The sequence below is a fragment of the Homarus americanus genome, unplaced genomic scaffold (genome assembly GCF_018991925.1).
Source record: "Homarus americanus isolate GMGI-L3 unplaced genomic scaffold, GMGI_Hamer_2.0 scaffold51859, whole genome shotgun sequence".
Lineage (NCBI taxonomy): Eukaryota > Metazoa > Arthropoda > Malacostraca > Decapoda > Nephropidae > Homarus > Homarus americanus.
This window is the reverse complement of record NW_024711292.1, coordinates 17,916,983-17,940,242: the sequence shown is the minus strand read 5'-3', so window position 1 is coordinate 17,940,242 and position 23,260 is coordinate 17,916,983. Positions and strand designations below refer to the sequence as shown.

Sequence of the window (23,260 nt, the reverse complement as noted above, 5' to 3'; positions counted from 1 at the left end):
TGAGGGGCGATAATAATAATAATAATAATAATAATAATAATAATAATAATAATAATAATAATAATAATAATAATAATAATAATAATAATAATAATAATAATAATAATAATAATAATAATAATAATTCATAGTAAATGAAATTCATAATAAAATACAAACAAAATTGAAAATAAAATAATAATAATAATAATAATAATAATAATAATAATAATAATAATAATAATAATAATAATAATAATAATAATAATAATAATAATAATAATAAAGAACCATAAAAAAAATACAAAAATGAAAAAAAAGATCAAAAGTGAAAAACAATATATGTATGTTGAGTTGTCAATAGTAAGAGAAACAATTGAGACCCTGCAATTGTGTGTAAATGAGGCAGAAAGTCAGATTAGCAACCTGGGACTTGGTCAAAAATTTCGTGATGCCATATGGAAGCAGGATCTACCATTAGACAACACATTATGCTTCCAATATCTTCCCAGGCAGTAGTACCTCCCTGTTTGGTAGCTGCCTACTACCTACTACTTTTTATTTTTTTTTAAATTGGCCTCCAGCCTCCCCCAATAGCCATTCCTTCTCCACCATTTATTACCTTAATATCAAATATCCTAATGCATAAGTAGCTATCCTAACTGTGTTGAGTTAGTTGAGATGCAGATCTATGCTGCATTCAGTAACTGTAGCCTCATAGTCAATATCTGCAACTGTTGTCGGCTTTGGGGCCGAAGCTCTCGTTCCCCTGAGGCAAAGGAAAGCCGACCAAAGGAGAGAGAAGGACAGTCGACATCTCATCCAGGATGTAACATAACTTCTGGGCTGCTGCTTCTGTTCGGATAGCACCTCTGCGAGTCTGGCGTAGAAGCATCTTGCACTTGGTCCCATCCCAAAAGAGGTTGTGTACACTAGAGGAGTGAAGCTGCCTTGATCAACGTTCTGAATTCTCTCCCCGTATGCCCTTATCTTGTCGTTCTCGTTCCTCTTGTGTGCAGCATTGAGAGCTAAGTTACTGTGATATGCAGCAATGGGATAAAAAATCCTGATGTCGAAGAAGGCTGGCTGTCCCCGTGTCCAGAATCCTCGAGCACTGACGTTAACACGGACTTCGTTGGATGTGTTTGAAGTCCTATGTTGGAAAATCTCACCATCCAATGGAAGGAGGGTCGGTTCTACCCTGACATCACGGCAGATTTCCTTCAACATATTTGCTGTGAGATCCCTTACTTCGTCATGCCTCATGCATATGATGCCCCCTTTCTTGCACACCATGGCGTAATCTGCGTCATAGGAAGAGCCATACACGCATTGGGAGGGCAAACCTTCCACTGGCCTACCGTACCTTAGAGCATTGACATATGTAAATTCTTGTTTATTGAGACTGAAACCATTTGCCCTTATCGGTAATGTAGTTAACCAGTTCGAGGCGCCCACCTCCTGGGCAAAAGCTACTTTTTTTTAAATTCTCTGGTACTTGCAACAACAGTTGCTGCAACTTATCACTTTGGCTGTGCTGTCGTTCTGTCGTAATGGACCTTTGAATTTTGTTTACTTCTCTGGTATCCACCTCCCCTTTTGCGTTCTGAGCTATTATGTGGTCCGTGAGGGCTGCTGTGAGCTTAACTGAGTTTTGATGTTCGGTGGCAGCAATCTCCTCTGGATTGGTCAATCCCATACCTCCCAGTCTTGGTGGTAGTGCAAGGAGTGATCTTTCTGCTGGGGTTAAGTGAGGGTGTTTCACTAATTTGAGAATGAAATTGATGCTGATAGCTTCTTCCAGAGGGTGAAGGAGGGGATCAATATCAGGGATAGTGTGCATCAGGTAGTTCCAGCGATGCTTGACCCCATGAGTGAATGCCTCAAAAGCCGCATGTGGCTCTGTGTTAGCAATCTCAGACAGATCTTGGATTTCCTTAACCCACTCATTCACCTTTCCCGTTACGTACTCGGTCTTGAAGTCGGTCGTGCCGATTACTGTGCCTAGGTGTCTTTGGCCTTCCTTTGTTATTTTGACTTCACTTCCGCCAAACACCTCCATTGCCCGTTCATAATGTTCTGGCTTCACAATGAGGAAATACTTGCTGGCGTTTGGGTGGTACCCTATGTGTGGGCCTCGTGACGTTACCAGGTCCCACCACTTTTTGATGTCCTCTACTTTTCCTGCTCCTGTAAGGTCATCGACGTACGCCACTTGTTTGACCTCAGTTGTTTCAAATTTTATTGTGTGTTGGAGCACGGATAGGCCTATTGCGTAAATTCCCATTGCAACAAGGTCCCCCTGCTTTGTTCCCTCGGTTGACTGCATGATGGTATCACCTCTTAGAGCTTTGTTGTTTACTATATAGAGGTCTGATGGATTCCTATAGGAGTTTTCAACATACATTGCAAAGCTTGGACACTTGATCTTGAAGTTGTGCAGTACGGCCTTGCGGTTAAGTATGTTGAATGCGTTTGAATGGCAGCTTCCCCTCCAGCCTGGTGGCCAGCACAAACTTGCAGGTTCCCTGCTTCTGCTCTGACATCATCCTTTACCACCTCCATTATGCATTTTCCGATGATACGCCTCAGCACTTCCCCCACCCCTATAGGCCTACATCCTGGATTCTTATCCAGGGGAATGAGGCAGCAGGCCGTCAGAGCATGGAGGTGATGGCAGCACGAGGATGCCAGCTTTCTTGCAAGGACGGCAATGGCAGTGCAGAGATCACTTGCTACGGGGCCAAACTTGTTAGTGCTGAGGATGACTCTCCAATCGTTTGCATCCAGACCTGAAGGGCCGACACCTCCTCCAGTCTTTAGTGCCTTTTTCCACACCATCCCTCCTGTTATTTTCTCGAACAGGACAGCATTTGGTGGGATATAGTCACCCTGGAACCTGATGCCTTTTTCTTCACTTGCAGGGGGATGCTTTTTTTTCAGTTGTTTTAATGTCTCTCTGTTTATTTGCAGAACCCCACTGGAGGATTCCTCTGTGAGAGATCTTACCGCCGAAGACACTTTTCCCACACACATTTTGTTTCTAAACTTTCTTGCAGCGTCATCGGTGTTTTGCTTTCCGTCACCTGTAAATTTTAGTCGCTCCTGCACTGTTCTTGCTTCACATAGGAGATCCTCAAGGGCCCCATTCTGCCACATTGTCAATCTTCTCTTCATTGCTGCCGCATTTTCTTTGTGCTTATTCTTTGTGTGTTTCCTCTGACAGAATAGATGTGGTATTATTGCCAGTATTTGAAGAGCTAAAGGGGCGATGAAGCAGTCCTGAGTGTAATCAGTTACGGTGCGAATCATCTCCCAAATCATTTCTTTGGTGGCTGCACACTTGGGTGGTTCAAATAGGTTAGCTGCCGACCACCTGACAATTTCTGAGTAAGTTTCTTTAACCCATATGTCTGCATTTTCCATCGACATGCTATTCCACTGTGGTGGCTGTCTCTCATTCACCTCGTGGACATCTGCTACTATTGGAGCAGCGTTTATTAGTACTACATTTTCAGGTTGAGTAGACTCACTGCTATCATTTCGGATATCATTGGGCGGTTGGGTCCCGGCGATATCCACTGTGACCTCCTGTGTCGGCTCCCTGCCTTGTGGGGTTCCGACAATTGTTTCCCTCTCTGCAATCCACACATGGTCGGCTGTTTCTTGCACATTCACAGCTAGTGCAGTTTTGTTACTGGCTAGCACAGACGCAGCAATGTCTGTTACCCGGCAAAGTGTTCAGCACCTTGGGCGGCAGTTACGTCCGCCTCCGACATCTGCTTTGGTCCCATACAGAAGAAGAAACTAGTTCTTATGAGTAAAGGGTGGAGAGGTGACAGGCTGGATTGCTGTGTCCGGGTAGTAGGGGCATACGTGCGCACGTGGGTGTGTAGGCCACCCCGCTGTGGGCGACAATCCAGCATCAGAATGATACACTGGGAGCAAGAATTGTCACACCTAACACTTGTTTATATATCCTTGGCAGAAATAACCACTATTTCTATGGTCGCACTGATGTAATATTAGTTATATATACTCACTTACTCGGCTGAAACTGTTGGTGATGAAAATCTGTATTGCATTTCCATTGGCTATGCAGTTTCAGAAAAAGTGAAAATAGAGTTGACACAGGGTATCGCTATTGGTCAGAAATGGTGTGATGAGTTCGTAACAGGCTGCTTTAATGATGCAAATAGATTTGCAACAGAGGAAGTAAAGGTCAAGCTAACTGGGACAGATATGAAGATCCAAGAGATACAAGAAACAAGAGACCTATTTATAAGGTTATTATACCTAGCCACAAAAATATATATTGATCTTTCTGAAGTTTTGAGTTATCCTATCACCCCCTGTACCTACAGTACATCTCTGGCACATCTTAATGAATTAATCAATAAAACAAGAAAGTCTGTACAGTATTCCTAAAGAAACTTGAAACGAAAGTAAACAGTCAGCCACCTTCCACAGTCGATGCTTCTGTTATAGATGCAATGTTTCCTCATCAGATCTTAATAATAATAATAATAATAATTAACGGTTTATTGAAAGAGCTTGGCAGCCAGAAGGCTGAAAATGTACAGTTACATATTTGGGGAATGGGTTTCGAATTACAAATAAAACACAAGTAACATAAGTGATACAAATAAGATATATAATAACTAGATGGGGAAAAGCTCAAACTACAGTTCATTTCAACATAGTGACAGTGCAAGGAGTAGTGTTTACTGGGAGTGAATACACTGGTTTATTACAAGTTATTGATAATTTTTACAATGGTTGGGACTGGGCTGTTCTTATAGCGATCAGTTCGTGCACGTATGGGCTGGATGCGGTTGTGGTGTCGAACAGCAATTCTCGGGCTAGGGATCTCAGGTGGTAGTAGGAGCCGGTGTCTTGGATGGTGTAGAAGCTTCTTACCAAATTTGCAGATGAGGTCGTGGTGATGGTCAGTGAGAGTCGAAAGGGTCAGTGTGTTGAGCGCTTCTTGTTATGTGGAGTAGGAAGGGGAGAGAATAATCTTGCATGCCCTCTTTTGCACTTTTTCTAGGTGTTTACGTTGTGTGGCATTAGGGAGGAAGACCAGGTGGGGGAGGCATAGGTGAGCTTGGGAAGTATGAATGTTGTGTAAACACTGAGGAGCTCGGGTGCAGGAACTCCGAGGGACTTGAGTCGGCGGAGGAGGTGGAGACGGAAACTGGAGGATTTGACAACTTCACTGACGTGGTTTCCAATTTAGTTTGTTGTCTATGGTGACGCCGAGGAGCTTCGTGAATCTACAACCTGGAGTGTGTTCGGACCTAAAGTAATGGAAGGAGGTGGGACAATGTCGGAGGAGAGGTTTGATGTGCATAACCATGGTCTTGGTATGGTTGATGGTGACATGGTTGTTGGTGGCCCAGTTTTGGAGACTGTTCAATAAATCCTGAAGGGCGGTATAGTTGGGAGCAGAATTGTTGACGCTGATCCCAATGGTGGAGTCGTCGACACATTTCCAGCTAGCAGGGGTTTCTCTTAGGGCATCATTGATGAGCATAAGGAAGCAGAGTGGTCCCATCTTGGTGCCTTGGGGGACGCCACAGGTGAGTGACTGAAAGGTGGAGACAGCCCCTCGGAAGCGTACAGCTTGGCGTCGGTCACTGAGGAAGTCTGTAAGCCATGGTATAAGACTTCTCCGAAGCCCGAGGTCAATAGCTTTGTTGATGATTATATTGTGGTCGACTAGGTCGAATGCTTTAGTGAAATCAATGAAGGCGACAGCTACAGACGTTTTTCGTTTCTCGAGATGGCGGTATATGTAATCGAGAAAGCTGACAAGACAGTAAGTGGTGGAGGAAGTTTTCATGTTGCCAAATTGCTGAGGGTCTACGACTCCTGCAATATCAGCATAAGCTTAGTCGAACACAAAACTTTCACAGATTAGGCTGGGTATTGGGGTGATTGCAATAGGTCGTAGCTGATTTAAGGATTGTGGGCTGGTTGACTTGGGCACTGGTGATACATAAGAGGTCTTCCAGTCAGCTGGGCATCTGGCTTGACTGAGAGAAGCATTGATGATGGAGCATAGGAGTTTAGCAAGCTCCGGGGAGAACTCCTTGAAGAGTTTCATTGGTAAGTCAATGGGGGTGGTAGAGCGTTTTAATTTTAGTTTGTCCAGGCGTTTTGCTACTTCAAATTCTTCTACTAAGTCAGTGGGAAGGGGGGCTGGTAGGTAAGCAGGGAGAGTGGTTGTGTCAAGCCGGGGGAGCGTCTGGCATATAGTAGCGAAATGGTTATTTGTTTGCTCAGCTGCGTCAACATTAGTGAGATGGCTAAGGAAGGGGAGGGGGTGTGTCTTATTGTTTAGTCCACAGAGTTCTTTAAGCTTACCATACCATTGACTGATGTTGGTCTGCTTCAGGTGTTGTAATTTGGTTGGGTAGTGGGACTTCTTTGCAGTGCGTATTTCGCGGATGACTCGGTTGCGAAGGGACCTGTAGCGGATGTGGTCATTGAGATGAAAGGCTCTGTCTCTCTGTTGCATAAGTCTTTTGATCCGAGGTGTGATCCAGGGCAAGTCAGCTGGGTGAGATCTGACGGGGAAGAAGTGGTGGTGGGCTTCCGTGGTGGTGTTGGTATAATTTATCCATTTGGTTTCCACGTCATCCATGCTAAGTACTTCAGTCCAGGGATGGTGAACTATCCACTGCCCGAAGAGGCGCACTGCAGAGTCAGTAATCGGCCTGTAGGTCTTGATGTAGGGTCTCTGTACTTGAGTGGGAGTGGCAGCTGGGGACCAGAGCAATGATAAGTGTGTGCTACACCCGATAGGAGGCATTGGTTGAGGTGGTCTTTGTCAGTTCTCCCTGCTACCTATGGCGGGGTGGCTGAATTCATTTATTATATATATATATATATATATATATATATATATATATATATATATATATATATATATATATATATATATATATATAGCACATAACCACAAGGAAAGAAAACACGAAGTTCTAAGCGCTTTCGAGCACACATCTTCAGGGTGAGTACAGACTGGAGAAGTACAAACAAGGGATATATATATATATATATATATATATATATATATATATATATATATATATATATATATATATATATATATATATATATATATATATATATATACAGAGGAGGGTGAGATCAAGTCTACAATGGTCAGGTCTTAGGTAATGACCCTACTAATCTTCAAAAAGCACCGCAGCATTCGGTAGTCAGGTCAGAGGGTAAGCTGACCCAACCTTCTCACCTAGTTACAAATCTTCTTAATTACGAAATTATCCAGTTTGTACATACCATTACTCAAATTCATGTTGACGGATTCGGTATGTTTAATGAGACTAGATTCTATAATGTTCCTACTGTCAATTGAATTACAAGGTAATATTAAGGAGGCATTATCCCAGTCAATGCAATGCTTATTATCCCTCAAATGAACAAACAGAGCATTGGATTCCTGGCCTGTCCTAACACTATATTTATGTTGTTTAAGTCTAGTTACAAGATCTTTACCTGTCTGGCCTAAGTAAAACATATTACATTCCTTGCAAGGAACTTTATAAATGCAGCCACCTGTATTGTTGTGGGGGTTCTTGATTAACATTTGTTTAACAGTGCATGAGTTTTTAATTGCCACATTGACGTTCCAGGTTTTTAGTTGTAAAGGAATTTGAGAGAAATTTTTGTGAAATGGTTATACTAAGAGATTCTTATGGTCATGGGTGGGCTTGGGATCGGTTCTATAGAAAGATTTCTTTGTAATGTTAAGGCATTTATCTATGAGAGATCTAGGGTACTTAAGGTTCAAGCCAATATTATAGATATATTTATATTCCTCATCAATGAATTCCGGGCTGCAAATTCTCAAAGCACGTAAAAAAGTTGATGAAAATACTGACTGTTTGACTCTATTATGGTGGGCAGAATAATAATGAATGTATGAACACACATTAGTAGGTTTCCTATAAATACTGAACTTAAAGGTGTTACCTATTCTGTGGATCAGACAGTCTAGGAAAGGCAATTTACAGTGAATTTGATCGAGGGGGCTAAGTTGTTAAGTTGTGGCAGGAAAGCTTTTAGGTCCTCATTACATGGCCAGAGACATAATACATCATCAACATATCTAAACCAGACTGCTGAAGGTGGTAAAATATTACTTAATAGTTTCTTTTCAAAGAATTTCATATTAACTGTAGGTTGCTTAATACAGGTGAGAGTGGATTACCCATTGCCAAACCAAATTTTTGAGCATAATATTCTCCATTAAATTCAAATTTACAATCCTTAATTCATAGTTTGATGAGTTCGATGAAGTCGTCTTTCGAGACTGGCAATGGAATATTATCCAGGGAATCTATGAGGAACTCCAGTAAATCATCAACTGGGACCTTTGTAAAGAGTCATGGCTCTAACAAGGGAGTCGACAGTGTTTGACATAGCCAGAGCATTTTGCAATTCGTGTTTTCTTCTTTCCTTGTGGTTATTAGCATATGCATATTTTACAGTGGAATTGAAAAAAAACATAAGTATAATGGGGGAGCAGCACAACGTGGGTTGTACAGTAATAAGGTTGAACAAGAGGACAGAGCTGTCAGGATTATGTCTAGTTGGCAATTATGTTTATTGCAATGGTAATTACTTATCTATTTACATGATGATTTCCGATAAAACGGTTTTGATGGTACAATAAAAGCAGGTACTGTAAATGTAGTTAGGTGTTACAAGAAATATTAATTCTTAGACAACAGATATATTTTAGAGATGATTTAAAGGAAGGGAGCCTAGTCTTTGCTCGGATGGGTGGGGGGTAAGTTGTTCCACACCTTCACACCGTGATATTTTATGGAGGTCTGGGACTGAGAGGAGAACATGGAGGGTGGTCTTAGTAGTCCTGGGTGCCTTAAGTTGTATCTCTGATTATTACAGAACTGGAAATAATTATTGTCAAGCAACTGATTGATAAATTTGTAAACAAAGAGGGCACAGTAGTAGGTGTTAATATCTTCGAATTTTAACATTTTCAATATAGCAAATTTTTCGTTTGTGTGATCTGTTTTTTTCAAGTAGGACATTGTCCTTACAATTCTCTTTTGTGCAGTAACCAGAGATTGTGATTTTGAATAGCCAGAGAACCCCCATAGTGTGTGACAGTGTATCAGGTGTTGGTAAACAAGATTATGATAGATTTCTTTCATTGCTGTGAGAATGAGTGACTGTGGAGTGTGATACATGATACGGCACTGTTTATTGACTTTACTGTGAGTGGCTTGTTTGTGGTTTCTCCAGTTAAGTTTCTCATCAACAATAACTCCGAGGAATTTAGTATTTTGTTTGCATTTGAGGACTGTATTACCAAGGTACAGGGGGTCCAATTCTAGGGGTAAGTTTTTCCTTCTATGAAAGATCGTGTAGTCGGTTTTCTCAAGGTTTAAGGTCAGTTTAGTCAATTCAGTGTTCATAGTTCTCATCAAGGAATGGAGGTCTGATTTGCTGGCATGGAGATTACTATCGTCTACAAATATGTTGTATTTTATGAGTGTGCTGGCATGGACTATGTCGCTTATGTACAACAAAAACAGTACTTAACCGAGAATGGAACCTTGGGGGACGCCATACAAGATTGGCAGGGAGTCAGATTGGTGATTATAACAGACATACTGCATTCCTGTTGGACAGATATGAGGTCCTGTTGAAGTCCTGCTGTCAAAGTTGTGTGCTCATGCTAGGCATGTGGACTTTGTGTGTGATACTTGTACAAGTCCATCAATCAAAGACAATGAGCGACACATGAGTGGTGCAACTGAGGTCAACAATGTTATTGTTGGCCCTGAACAGAAGCGACCAAAAATCTTCAGTCATACACTGTCATTCGGCCTATTCAATACATCACTATTCAAATTCCTCGCAGCTGAATGGGAAAAGGACATCTACAAAGAAATGTTAGTCGGTCATGAAATTTATCCAGCACTAGAAGAAGAGGGTTATAAATTTGAAGTAAAAAGAGGATCAGTGTTTCGGCAGATTGTACCTGAACTTGGCTGTCAGCACGAGGAAGTAAACACACTAGTTGTTTTGCATGTGAATCTTATCAAGGAAACCATGACAGATGCGCAGGTTAGTGTTAGAGCAAATGACACAGATATATAGTGATCCTTCTTTACCATGTTGCAAATGGTGCTAGTACTACCAAAGTTTGGATATATAGGTGTTACTGCCCTTGCTGCTAATTTAGGAAAGACCATCTGCTCTGCCTTACCTGCAACGAATGTTTTTACAAGATGCGACTACACATCATCATTCATGCGAAAAGGAAAGGTACGCCCGTACGATATCAAGGAAAAGTCTAAGGATTTTCAGAGAGCCTTATCCAAGGTTGGGGATTATCCAGAAGTATCTCCAGATGTAATAATGTCATTAGAATCATTTGTGTGCACTCTCTATGGGAAGGAAAGTTTACAAGTGTGAATGATGCAAGATTTGCTTTGTTTAGGCAAAATAATGCATCTACTAATCATCGGCATCCACTTGAAAATATTAAGTATAGTGATCCGATCCATGCAGATCAGGTTTGGTTGAAAAAATTAAGCGTACAAACTATGTAGCATCGGTATGGAAGAAGGCAGACACAACAACTCCAGTACAGTGGCAAGCAGAAGACAGCGGCTGGGAACTCAAACATGGGCGGTATATAATAAAATGGTTTGAAGGTGATCAGATTCAACAGCAAATATGTGTAGCAATGGATGACACAACGAAGTTATCTAAAAATGAATTAACATATGAATCAGCAGTTGATTCAAATTATGATTCTGACTGATTTATACTCACAAATGCTCAGTTCATTTTGATATAAACATGTTTTGTCATAGGCATTTAATTCAAAGATTATAATCAAATAAAAAAAATTGTCTACGGTTTATCTTGTTCTTAAGTGTGATTCTATATGAATTTAAAATTATATATATCAGGGATAATATGCTTTTTTTTTTTACAGGTGCACCATATCATAAATTTTGTTGTAATATGTAAGGTAATATCTATGTTTCTATGATTTTAATAATGTGTATTTTTGTTATTTATAAAAACCCAACAAACGTACACAAAATCATAATATCAAATTACAATTATGGAGATGTTACTTCCCAGTGTGAAAAAAAATTGCCACCGGACGGTACAATTTTTAACCCTTTGCCACAGGTCTTTGGCCAGGCTGTATCAAGTAAGAAATGATATTTTAACTTACTCATAAGATATACATTTCAAAAATACCATCAAGCCTTTTGGCCCCCCTAGCTTTTGTTCTAGAATGATCTTGTCATCTTTTTCCAGCGGTTGCAGTTACACTCATGTTTTTGTAGATATGTGTCGTTGTCCACAGGATGTGTGGCAGATGTCTCTGTCAACTCTGATAACGCGGTCGAAATTTGTTTGACTTAGTATCAGAGAAAACAGGCAAAAAGTTCACAGATATCACGTTATACCGGAGTGACAAGGTAAAACCTATAGGTGGCAAGAACATGCACATCAAAGTCAAGGTGCGAGATGCTGTTGTACATCCAACAAGTCTACCTCTAACAGTGCTGCAACAAGTCTACCCCTAACTAGTGTTGCAACAAGTCTACCTCTAACTAGTGCTGCAACGAGTCTACCTCTAACTAGTGTTGCAATACAGTAAGTCTCCCCCAACGGCGCTGCAACAAGTCTACCTCTAACTAGTGTTGCAATAAATCTACCTCTAACTAGTGTTGCAATAAGTCTACCCCAACGGTGCTACAACAAGTCTATCTCCAACAGTGTTGCAACAAGTATGCATCCAGCGGTCCTGCAACAAGTCTGACTACAACAGTGCTGCAACAAGTCTACCTCCAACGGTGCTGCAACAAGTCTACCTCTAACTAGTGCTGCAACGAGTCTACCTATAACTAGTGTTGCAATACAGTAAGTCTCCCCCAACGGTGCTGCAACAAGTCTACCTCTAACTAGTGTTGCAATAAGTCTACCCTAACGGTGCTGCAACAACTCTACCTCCAACAGTGTTGCAACAAGTATGCATCCCGTGGTTATGCAACAAGTGACTACAACAGTGCTGCAACAAGTCTCCCCCAACGGTGCTGCAACAAGTCTACCTCTAACTAGTGTTGCAATAAATCTACCTCTAACTAGTGTTGCAATAAGTCTACCCCAACGGTGCTGCAACAAGTCTACCTCCAACAGTGTTGCAACAAGTATGCATCCAGCGGTCCTGCAACAAGTCTGACTACAACAGTGCTGCAACAAGTCTCCCCCAACGGTGCTGCAACAAGTCTACCACTAACTAGTGTTGCAATAAATCTACATCTAACTAGTGTTGCAATAAGTCTACCCCAACGGTGCTGCAACAAGTCTACCTCCAACAGTGTTGTAACAAGTATGCATCCAGCGGTCCTGCAACAAGTCTGACTACAACAGTGCTGCAACAAGTCTACCACCAACTAGTGCTGTAGCAAGTCAACCTACAACAGTGCTACAACATGTATACCTCTAACAATGCTGCAGCAAGTCTACCTCCAACGGTGCTACTACAAGTATACCTCCAACAATGCTGCAACAACTATACCCCCAACAGTTCTGCAACAAGTGTACCTCCAGCTAGTGCTACAACAATTATACCTCCTACAGTGCTGCAACAAGTCTACCTGCAGCTAGTGCTACAACAAGTATACCTCCAACAGTGCTACAACAAGTATACCTCCAACAGTGCTGCAACACCTATACCCCCAACAGTTCTGCAACAAGTGTACCTCCAGCTAGTGCTACAACACTTATACCTCCTACAGTGCTGCAACAAGTTTTCCTCTGACTAGTGCTGCAAAAAATCGACCTCCAACTAGTGCTGCAACAAGCATGCCTCCAACAGTGCTGCAACACGTACACCGCCAACTAGTGCTGCAATAAGTACATCGCCAACAGTGCTGCAACAAGTCTACTTTCAACAGTGCTGCAACACGATTACCTCCAACAGTTCTGCAACAAGTGTACCTCCAGCTAGTGCTACAACAAGTATACCTCCAACAGTGCTGCAACAAGTCTACCTGCAGCTGGTGCTACAACAAGTATACCTCCAACTAATGCTGCAACAAGCATACCTCCAACAGTGCTGCAAAACGTATACCACCAACTAGTGCTGCAACAACTATATATCCAACAGTGCTGCAACAATTCTACCTCCAGCTAGTGCTGCAACAAGTATACCTCCAAGTAGTGCTGCAACAAATTTATATCCAATAGTGCTGCAAGAAGTATACCTCCAACTAGTGTTACAACAAGTAAACCTGCAACTAGTGCTGCAACAAGTTTTCCTCCGACTAGTGCTGCAAGAAGTATACCTCCAACTATTGTTGCAGTAAGTATACCTCGAACTAGTGCTGCAACAAGTATTCCTCGAACAGTGCTGCAACAAGTCTACCTCCAGCTAGTGCTGCAATAAGTTTACCTCCAAACAGAAATGCAACAAGTATTCCTCCAACTAGTGCTGCAGCAAGTCTAATTTCAACAGTGCTGCAACAAGTATACCTCCAAGTAGTGCTGCAATAAGCTTACCTTTAACTAGTGCTGTAACAATTTTACCCCCGACTAGTGCTGCAACAACTACAGTATACATCCAACAGTGCTGCAACAAGTTTATCTCCGTCTAGTGCTGCAACAAGTTTACCTCCGTCTAGTGCTGCAACAAGTTTTCTTCCAACCAGTGCTGCAACGGGTATACCTCCGACTAGTGCTGCAGCAAGTATACCTCCAACCAGTGCTGCAACAAGTATACCTCCAACTACTGCTGCAGCAAGTATACCTCCAACTAGTGCTGTAGCAAACATACCTCCAACTAGTGCTGCAACAACTACAGTATACATCCAACAGTGCTGCAACATGTATACCTCCAGCTAGTGCTGTAGCAAGTATACCTCCAACTAGTGCTGCAACAACTACAGTATACATCGAACAGTGCTGCAACAAGTTTTCTTCCAACTAGTGCTGCAACAAGTTTTCTTCCAACTAGTGCTGCAGCAAGTATATCTCCAACTAGTGCTGCAGCAAGTATACCTCCAACTAGTGCTGCAGCAAGTATACCTCCAACTAGTGCTGCAACAAGTTTTCTTCCAACTAGTGCTGCAGGAAGTATACCTCCAACTAGTGCTGCAGCAAGTATACCTCCAACTAGTGCTGCAGCAAGTATACCTTCAACTAATGCTGGAACAACTACAGTATACATCCAACAGTGCTGCAACAAGTTTTCTTCCAATTAGTGCTGCAGCAAGTATACCTCCAACTAGTGCTGCAGCAAGTATACCTCCAACTAGTGCTGCAGCAATAGGGTGTGTCATACGGAGGCGAATTTTTTTTTTTTGAGTTTGAAAAATCGGCCCATGGTATTAATGATGTAGTTCTATGTGCAGAATCATGTGATATCTTCAGATTTGAAAAGTGTTCATTTTTTGCTAGGTAAATTTTAACTTGAAATCTTATGAAAATTCAGTATTCCCACCCTTTTACCAACACCACTAAATAGCTTATTTAAAGTAAAGTAAATGTATCAGGTTAATTTATTAGGATGGAAATGATCCAGAATAGTGAAACGAATGATCTTGACACATTTATTAAATTTAATATTCCTTTAGAAAACAAAATCATCAAATACAAAAACCGGTTTTACTACTACTAGCTGGAGGTATACTTGCTGCACACCAGAGAACATGTCTTTCTTGCTTCTGTTTCTACTCATCACCTCCCTGCTGACCACCTGAGCTCGGATGTAGCCTTCCCTCCTCTCCTGGCTGTACACGTGACTGCTGGCCTCGCTCACTTGCTGTACACAACGCTCTATACTCTGGGTGTGCGAGGGCCAGGCAGGGACATGCATGGGGTTGTCCATGAAAGCTCTGACTTGAACATTGGTGAGGCTGCAGGTAAGAGGGGGCTCACTGCCAGCCTGGATGTTATCCAAATCTATGAGATCAGTGAGGGTCTTGGCACCTAGATTGACTTCAGGAGTCTTCCTGACCCTGAAGGAATCGTCACCAGCTGATTCGTCATGCCCAGATCCTCTCATAAGTTTCATATCCAAGATCTTTTTGACTGCCACTCTTCTCTCCTCCTCATTCTTACTGCAGAGCATTGTCTGCAGAACTGTCTCGGGATGAGCATACCAGGAAGATCTCCTCACAGTCTGCTCCGCAATCTGAACAACCTTCCTTGGCTGACTCCTCAGGAGCTCAAGCTGGAAGAGAACATGCCTCGGACCTTCGGAGAACGATGACTTGACCTTGGTGTTGAACCAATTTGGCAAGTAGACACTCACGATGAATTGGACAATAAGTCTCAGGTTGTGAAGCTGGTTCCCTTTCAGTTTATGATGAGCGACCCAAATTCTGCAGAACCTGAGAGCCGTTGTGAGCCACCTAGAATGTGAGACTGGACCTATCTGCAGGTAAGCAAGTCTATCAGGCATGACCCCAGTTTTGATGGCACTGCAAATCATGTAACCATAGTACTGGTCAGTACTCAGGTCGTCAATGACAGTATGTGCAAGCTCAACGAGTGGAGGGCCAAATGTGATTTTTTCAAAGCTCGGATTTATTTATAACTCAGTGGCAGAGTCCAGCATCTTGCCAAGAGGACCAGACCATCTGTTGTTTGAAAGAGTCTTGCCATCCAGCTCCTGGATCAGATGTTTGAGTGGCAACTCGTTGGTGTGGAGGTCACAAACAATCCAGACCAGCTTCCTCCCAATCTTCCGCTCTATCCACTGTATGACCCCCCCTTGCCACCCTGTGTTCGTGTTGGTGCTGTCCCCTCCAATGGCCTGCAGGGTCTGGTCTACGTTCCTCTCTCTGAGCCAGTTCACAATGTTATCTGCCACTATCTCAGCTGGTTTCCTGATGTCATCTTTCTCTGGAGTGAAATGCCACAAATACTTCCCTCCTGGTTCACTGCAGCAGGAGTAGTGTTCCTCCTTCACCATGGCAGGGAACAACTTGTCAGAATCTCCAACTTTCATGAACACTTTAGTGTCATCCCTTCTCCCATCAAAGAACAAACAATTGATTCCATTTTCTCTTATCCCCTTATCAAACTCCTCTTCTAGGTTACTGACAAGTTTCTCCTGAGCTCTCCTTACTTTGTTATGATATATCACCAGGTGAACATCATCAGGTGTTATCAAACCACCGTCAATCCAGGCAGCTGTTGCTATCTCTGCAGTTTCTCTGAGACCAGTGTGGTGTCGCATGCTGGCCAGAGCTATGCTCGGGATATCTTTCCTATTTCGAATCTTATGCCTGGAAGGTTTGGGATCATTATTTTCTGGGTTAGGGACAAAGTCACCATTCTCCTGGTCAGCACTCGGATCAGCCATGGGGAAGTCATTAAACTCTGAATCAGCTTGACTCCAATCATCGGCCTTTTTTACCTCACTCTGGGCCTTCTCAAGTCTCTTTTCCTCGGCAACTCTTCTCCTCTTCTGCCTCTCTGTGGCAGCCTCCTGTCTCTTGGACTCCGGAATATCTTGGCTAGAAATCATGAGAGCCCCTATACTGCCAGTCTTCTCTCTCTGTGCTTTGACAAATGCCAGTTCGATCACAGGAATCTTCAGTTCACGCTTGCAAATACAGGAGATGTGGGCCTCGGATTTACAGTCACGATCGCATCCAAACTCAGGACAGAGAACAATTGGGCACTTGCAAGTAATTATGTCAAATAACTGGTCCAGTTGCTTGGCAAAGCTGTCCTTAACTGCAAGTTTTCCTCTCCCAAGAGAGATATCTCTTGCCTTTTCCCAACTGGCTAGCAGTCTCTCACTAATCTTCTTCTGACTTGTTATGACTGGAGGCTTGAACTGAGCGTTAGCCAGAGTGTACTCTGCCAAGACAGCTTTGGTCATATCACTGGCAATGTCTTTGTTTGTGTAAGTTCTTTGGTTCTTTTCACTGATTTGCCTGATTAAAACACCGTATCTCAAAGCATCTCTCAATGTAGGCAACTCCGACTTCAGGAGCTCTCTCCCAGACCCAAGATAGTGACTGAGATGGCTGGATTTTTGGTTCCTCGTCCTGACACAAGCATCCATCGCAAATATTATCAACTTATAAATGCATCAGAATATGAAACAGAAAAAAATATTGTTACTTGGGTTGTTAAAGAATGAAGTCAGAAAGCAATGTTCACTATTTAATTGTAATGCACTAATGCAGCTGTACGTTAGATTTTCGATAAATTTCACGCTAAAATTTACCTAGCAAAAGGTTGCAAAATATTGAAACTGAAATTATTTTCTGTTTATATACACTAAAATCTACCAAAAAAGTGATGGGCCATTAGTTTTAGCTGATCTTCCCTCCTATGACACACCCTTCTGCAGCAAGTATACCTTCAACTAGTGCTGGAACAACTACAGTATACATCCAACAGTGCTACAACAAGTTTTCTTCCAACTAGTGCTGCAACAAGTATACCTCCAACTAATGCTGCAGCAAGTATACCTCCGTCTAGTGCTGCAACAAGTTTACCTCCGTCTGGTGCTGCAACAAGTTTTCTTCTAACCAGTGCTGCAACAAGTATACCTCCAACTAGTGCTGCAACAACTACATTATACATCCAACAGTGCTGCAACAAGTTTACCTCCGTCTAGTGCTGCAACAAGTTTTCTTCCAACCAGTGATGCAACAAGTATACCTCCAACTAGTGCTGCAACAAGTTTTCTTCCAACTAGTGCTGCAACAAGCATACCTCCAACTAGTGCTGCAACAAGTTTTATTCCAACTAGTGCTGCAACAAGTATACCTCCAACCAGCGCTGCAGCAAGTATACCTTCAAATAGTGCTGCAAAAAGTTTTCTTCCAACTAGTGCTGCAACAAGTATACCTCCAACTAGTGCTGCAACAAGTTTTATTCCAACTAGTGCTGCAACAATTATACCTCCAACTAGTACTGCAACAAGTATACCTCCAACTTGTGCTGTAACAAGTTTACCTCCAACTAGTGTTGCAACAAGTATACCTCCAACTAGTGCTGCAAGCATCTCTACAAAATGAACGTTATTATTTTTACCGCACTATGTGCATGTGATTAGTACTCATATCAAGTGCTTTTTTTGTTTTCGGATACCCTAGTTCTATAGTTTGATTAAATTCTACTGTACATTAATTTTTTCACGTTGATTTTGGGTAGATATTGCCCGAATATCATGGGTATGCAATTTGGTATTAACAAACCATTTCACTTAATATTTTGTCAGAAAATCTACGTTTATTTATTTATGTGCATTTCTTTTATATCAAGTCAGACTACGCAAAAAATGTTAAAAGACGGCCATCTTAGAAAGCCATTTTTTGTTTCCGAGTTAGCGCAGGGATGGTAGGGGACTTATGTTTTTGTTACGTATTTATGAATCTTTCCTGGCATGTTCTGTTTGTTACCAATTTTTTAATGGTTGAACATTATTGCTCAAGGATTTGTTACCCTAAAAGACTTCAATTACATTTATCTTATTTTTAGTGTGTTGGTATTATTTTTGTGAGTCTGTGAAATATATTCCCAATAATTTCAGTCGTGTACACGTTCAGATTGATTCATCAATATAAATTAAAACTCACTTGGCACATGGTTGAGCTTGAGATACGAAGTGAAAATATCGAATTTTTAGTTGAGCGAGTGGAAGCTAACAATTTATACCCTCAGTGACTTCATCCTTACCTCATAGGTAAGTTTAATTTAGGCTAACAAGGTAAGGTTTGGTAAACGCAGGAGAAAAGCCAACTTTAGTAGCATCGCCCGATTTCAATGGCATACAATAGAAATATACCAATGGCCTTTAAAGTTCATCAATACATCCCTTAAAATATTAAAAAAAATGTCTTCTGGTGCGATGGCTCTCGCAAAGAACACTGCGAGACTGTCGCTATGTATTGGTAAGGTTGGTATCTCTGATTGTGTGAGTCATTGTAATACTAATGTGCTGTTATTCCTTATATTATGTGTAGTAACCACAGAGAAATTATCGGGAATACATATAAACCCATATCACTAAAACCAGATTATGTCATAACATTATATACTATACCGTAGTATTACGTTCAATCACCCAAATACGGTGGGAATGGCAGGCACTCTAGAAACTGAGGTGCCGTATAGGAATTTCGCATATATTTTTTTTTTTTTTTATTGGGCACCCCCCTACACCCTGTGTAAGGTGAAGCGCAGAAGCGTTTACAGTGCCCAACAGGGAAGGATGCTAAATTCATGCTTGCGTTTATGTCTCATGAGTTACAGGCATAGAAGCCTGAAGAGTCAAGGGCGTAGAAGCCTGAAGAGTCAATGGTTTATTGGCATAAACTTTCGATTTACAACCGGTACCTGTACATTACTGCTAGGTGAACAGGGACCAATGAGGGCTAGGAAGTATGTCCAAACAACTTTTCCACCGGCCCGGGAATCGAACCCGTGACATCTTGCTTGCGAGGCAAGAGCGGTACCGTTCTACCATCGGCGCCCCCAATTTCGTATACTATGAGATGAAAGGAAATTGTGTAAATACTCATGATTATAACCACTATCTGAGAAAGTGATGAGAAGTGGCATAGTACAAAACCTCAACCAGAAAAAAAATACGAAACATTTGTAACGTAGGAAAGTTATACAATATTACGCATTGATAACTGAGCTACCGGAAATATGTGAGTTAAGAAACGAGCTATATATCTCTTTAATATTTCACAATATATGATAAGAATAGGGGGGTGACTGGGGTAACTGGTACTAAAATTCACAAACCAAAAACATTGTCATTGTTATTTAACACAGTGTAGCAAAGAATTTCGTCAGAGGAAGTGTGCTCGTTTAAAAGAGTGTAATGAATATGTTAGAAAAGGTTCAGTTTCGATCTGCATAGGGCAGACCATCAGAGCAAACAGCAGGAGTTGTAATAGGCCATACTCCAGTCATAGTTATGTTAGTCATTATGAAGACCCCAGAGAGAACACGCGCAACAATCAGAGCACTTCATGGAGAGGGCCTGATCAATGGTGGGATTGATAGGCGGTTCCCCCTCTCTCTCACTCTTTCTCACTGTATTAGAAATATCTACCGCTTAGTTATAGGTTTAGATAGTTAATTGGAGATATGAAGGAGATACTGTATTAATAACTGAATGGAACCTTTATGTTGCACATGTCACGCATCTGTAGTCGGCAGTATTTAGGAAATCCAAGGTAATGTCACGCATGTGGAATCATCTACCTGGCTACCACATAGTCAATACCAGGATGGCAACACGTTATTATGTTCTCTCTTCAATCTCTTTTATGCATTTTCCCAGTAATGAAGCAGGACATATGGTTGGAACCCGGAGATGTGACAGAGTCAGTGCTGGTGTATTCGGATGGATTCATGCATCGGTGTAGGGGAGCTGGCAGATGTCGGTCCGGGTCGGTTTACAGGGAGAAAATATGTCGAGATATTGGAGGAAGTCCTGCTTCCTTCAGTGAAACGCTTGCCCTGAAGGAACCCCATTCTATCTCTAGCAAGACAACTCTCCCATACACACGAGTAATGTTGTCAAGAGTTGGTTTCAGAACCACCCACATGTTTAGGCTTCTGCCACATCCTCCAAAATCGACAGACCTCAACCCCATAGAAACATATGGGCAGAAATGGTCAAACAGATCGGTTCAACAACATCCCCAGCCGTAACAGAGAACGAGTAATTGCTAATGCAAAGATGGTATGGGAAGATATGAGAGGCACGGCCGGTCAGGCCTTGATCCAGAACTTGTGTGCATCCATGCCTAACAGGGTCAATTGTGTCATTGACGTAGGGGGTGCTACACTAAATAGTGATAGAAACAAAATGACAATCACAAATTACACATGTTTACCTATCATAGGTTTGGTTAGGTTAGGATATTTGAACATATATTACACGAGAATCAATGAATTCAATTTCTGTTTATATACTACGGCTGTAATATATCAGGGTGATTCAGCAAAAAGTACATTAAATTGGAGGATGAAATCCTTGGATAATTCTAAACCACAATGTCTCTGTGGTAAAATGACAGACTCTGCATAGTTTCCATGTTACAATACATTTAAGATGTTGTATTAATGGGAGTGAATTTTAAGTGAAACCCCCATAGGTTTGTGTAATCATTTATTCACAGATCTCTACAGTGTGACCCCTCTTTGTTACAACCTAAAGAAAATATTCAAAGTTGCCCCCGTCTGCCTCAATGCAGGCTTGTACACGTCGTACCAATGATTGTCTGACTCTTTCCAGAATGCCTGGACTATGTTTAATTTGCTCGCACCTGTCACAAACACGTGGGCTTATACAGAATCTGACATTTTACCATAGAGACATTGTGGTTTAGAATTATCCAAGGATTTCATTCTCCAATTTATTGTACTCTTTGTTGAATTACCCTGTATACCCATCTTCCATCTGCCATGAATATCAACCTCGCTTTGACCACCAAAAAAGTGTTTACCTTAAAATAACATGCGACCATACCAGCCGCGGCCCTTCTACTGCATATCATTAACCTATGTTAGAACCTTATCGTCTTGTCTAAGACGTGACTGGGTGTTTACGTCTGTTACATTAATATAATGATAAGCATTCACTCAAAGGCCTTTATGCTGCGGATACCGATCGGCATTGGCAATTGCTTTTGATATTAATTCGATTATTTTATAAATATAGTTATATGATGTTAACTGCTCTATTCGTATCTTGTAACACATTGTGCACGCAGACACACTGAAACACCTTATGGTAAATACTATCTACAAAGTAACTGGCAACTCAGGAAGCCAGGTTAACCAACATCCATTTTGGCTCCTGAGTGTTTTCAGAATTCTTGGTCCGGTGTGTCATACTGTAGGAACCCGTAAAGGTGCAGAATACTATTTTGCTTACTGTACACTTGTTTAAATTCGTAACTACTCACTACTAGTTTACATAGTTTATTTTCTTTCCCAACGCTTTGTATATTAGTTACTTTAGGAACCATATTTAGGAACATAAGAGCATAAGAATGGAGGAAACTGCAGTGGGCCTATTGGCCTACTGTATACTAAGTAGCACTCTTTTCTCCCAACCCCCCAACCCCTGTATTAGAAGCTCCCCAGCGTCTTCGATTTAATGATAGTGTTCGATAACTTGTTCCACTCATCCACTATATTTAGTCCAGAGGATAAGGGAAATCTCGTGCACTTTTTGACTATAGAAGATTGATACTTTATGCACTGATACTAGAACCCAAGGGGAACATTTTAAAGATTGGAGGCAATCTGCATCTGCCTGCTAGTAGCTGTGGCAGCCACATTAAAATACACAATATCTCAGCTTCTATTGCAGTTAGACCTTTGACTTTTGTGGCTTTACCCTTGTTTTCAGACCCTTGGAATGAAATAGTAATATTGATATTGCTTTACGATGTATCATTCATCTTGAAATCCAAGTTGACAGGTAAAATGGAGACTTTTTGTCACCTCGATGTGACCAATTCTGGCATTATGATAACACATGCAGCAGATTTACTCTTCTAATTTGTTATCTCACTTTAAATACATACAAACAACAATAAATGTAACAATCCTCTATTAATATATATTTTTTTATACAGGAATAACTAGTATTCGAGATTTGGAATTAAGTCAGACTTACCTCCTCTTCTCGAAGACTTGTTACCACTCCATTAGAGTGCCAGTTTCCAACACGATGCAAATATGGGTAATTCTTGATGGTGCAGCAACTGTCAATATGGTCAAGCCAGGTACTTGCAAGAGTTTTGATGATTATGTTCACCAGATAATGGAATACATCAGACGTCAATTTCAAGGTTCTGTAAAACGTGTTGATAAGGTGTTTGTTGTATACAAAGTAGATAGTTTGAAATCTGCCACAAAATAAAATGAAGGGGCATGGTACCAACTGACGAGTTGAGGGAAGATAAAAGCTCCCAGGGAATTGGTTGGACTTACTGCGAGAATGAAAATAAGAAAGAGGTATTCTCTCTTATCAGTACTCAGGTCAACCTGGAAGAGTTTCAAGGTATTGTACTGGTCACCTATCAAGAACACATGATATGCTCGGAACCAACCTATCCAACTGAAGGACTATCCCCATGTTCACATGAGGAGGCAGACACCCGCATAGTTCTGTATGCTGCAGGGCTGTTGACATGGATGTTGCGGTGCTCTGCATAGACTTCGCTACAATGATAGGCTGTGA

At 41.5% G+C, this 23,260-nt stretch overlaps 1 protein-coding gene across 1 annotated transcript; it reads left to right on the top strand.

Moving 5' to 3' along the window:
- Positions 1 to 12,043: 12,043 nt before the first annotated feature.
- On the top strand, positions 12,044 to 18,059 carry LOC121857374 (ice-structuring glycoprotein-like). The gene is made up of 7 exons (XM_042353425.1): positions 12,044 to 12,221; positions 12,655 to 12,772; positions 12,998 to 13,141; positions 13,264 to 13,409; positions 13,613 to 13,901; positions 14,030 to 14,275; positions 17,630 to 18,059. Exons 1-7 carry the CDS (start codon positions 12,044 to 12,046, stop codon positions 18,057 to 18,059), a joined length of 1,551 nt encoding a protein of 516 aa, XP_042209359.1.
- The last annotated feature ends 5,201 nt before the right edge of the window (positions 18,060 to 23,260 follow it).

What these genes read in the sequence shown, in the direction of transcription:
- LOC121857374 (XM_042353425.1), top strand. Translation starts at nt 12,044, where the DNA reads ATGCATCCCGTGGTTATGCAACAAGTGACTACAACAGTGCTGCAACAA. An exon ending in CTCCAACAGTGCTGCAAAAC is followed by an intron (nt 13,142 to 13,263) that starts GTATACCACCAA and finishes TATATCCAATAG; the next exon opens with TGCTGCAAGAAGTATACCTC. An exon ending in AACAAGTTTTCTTCCAATTA is followed by an intron (nt 14,276 to 17,629) that starts GTGCTGCAGCAA and finishes TACATCCAACAG; the next exon opens with TGCTGCAACAAGTTTACCTC.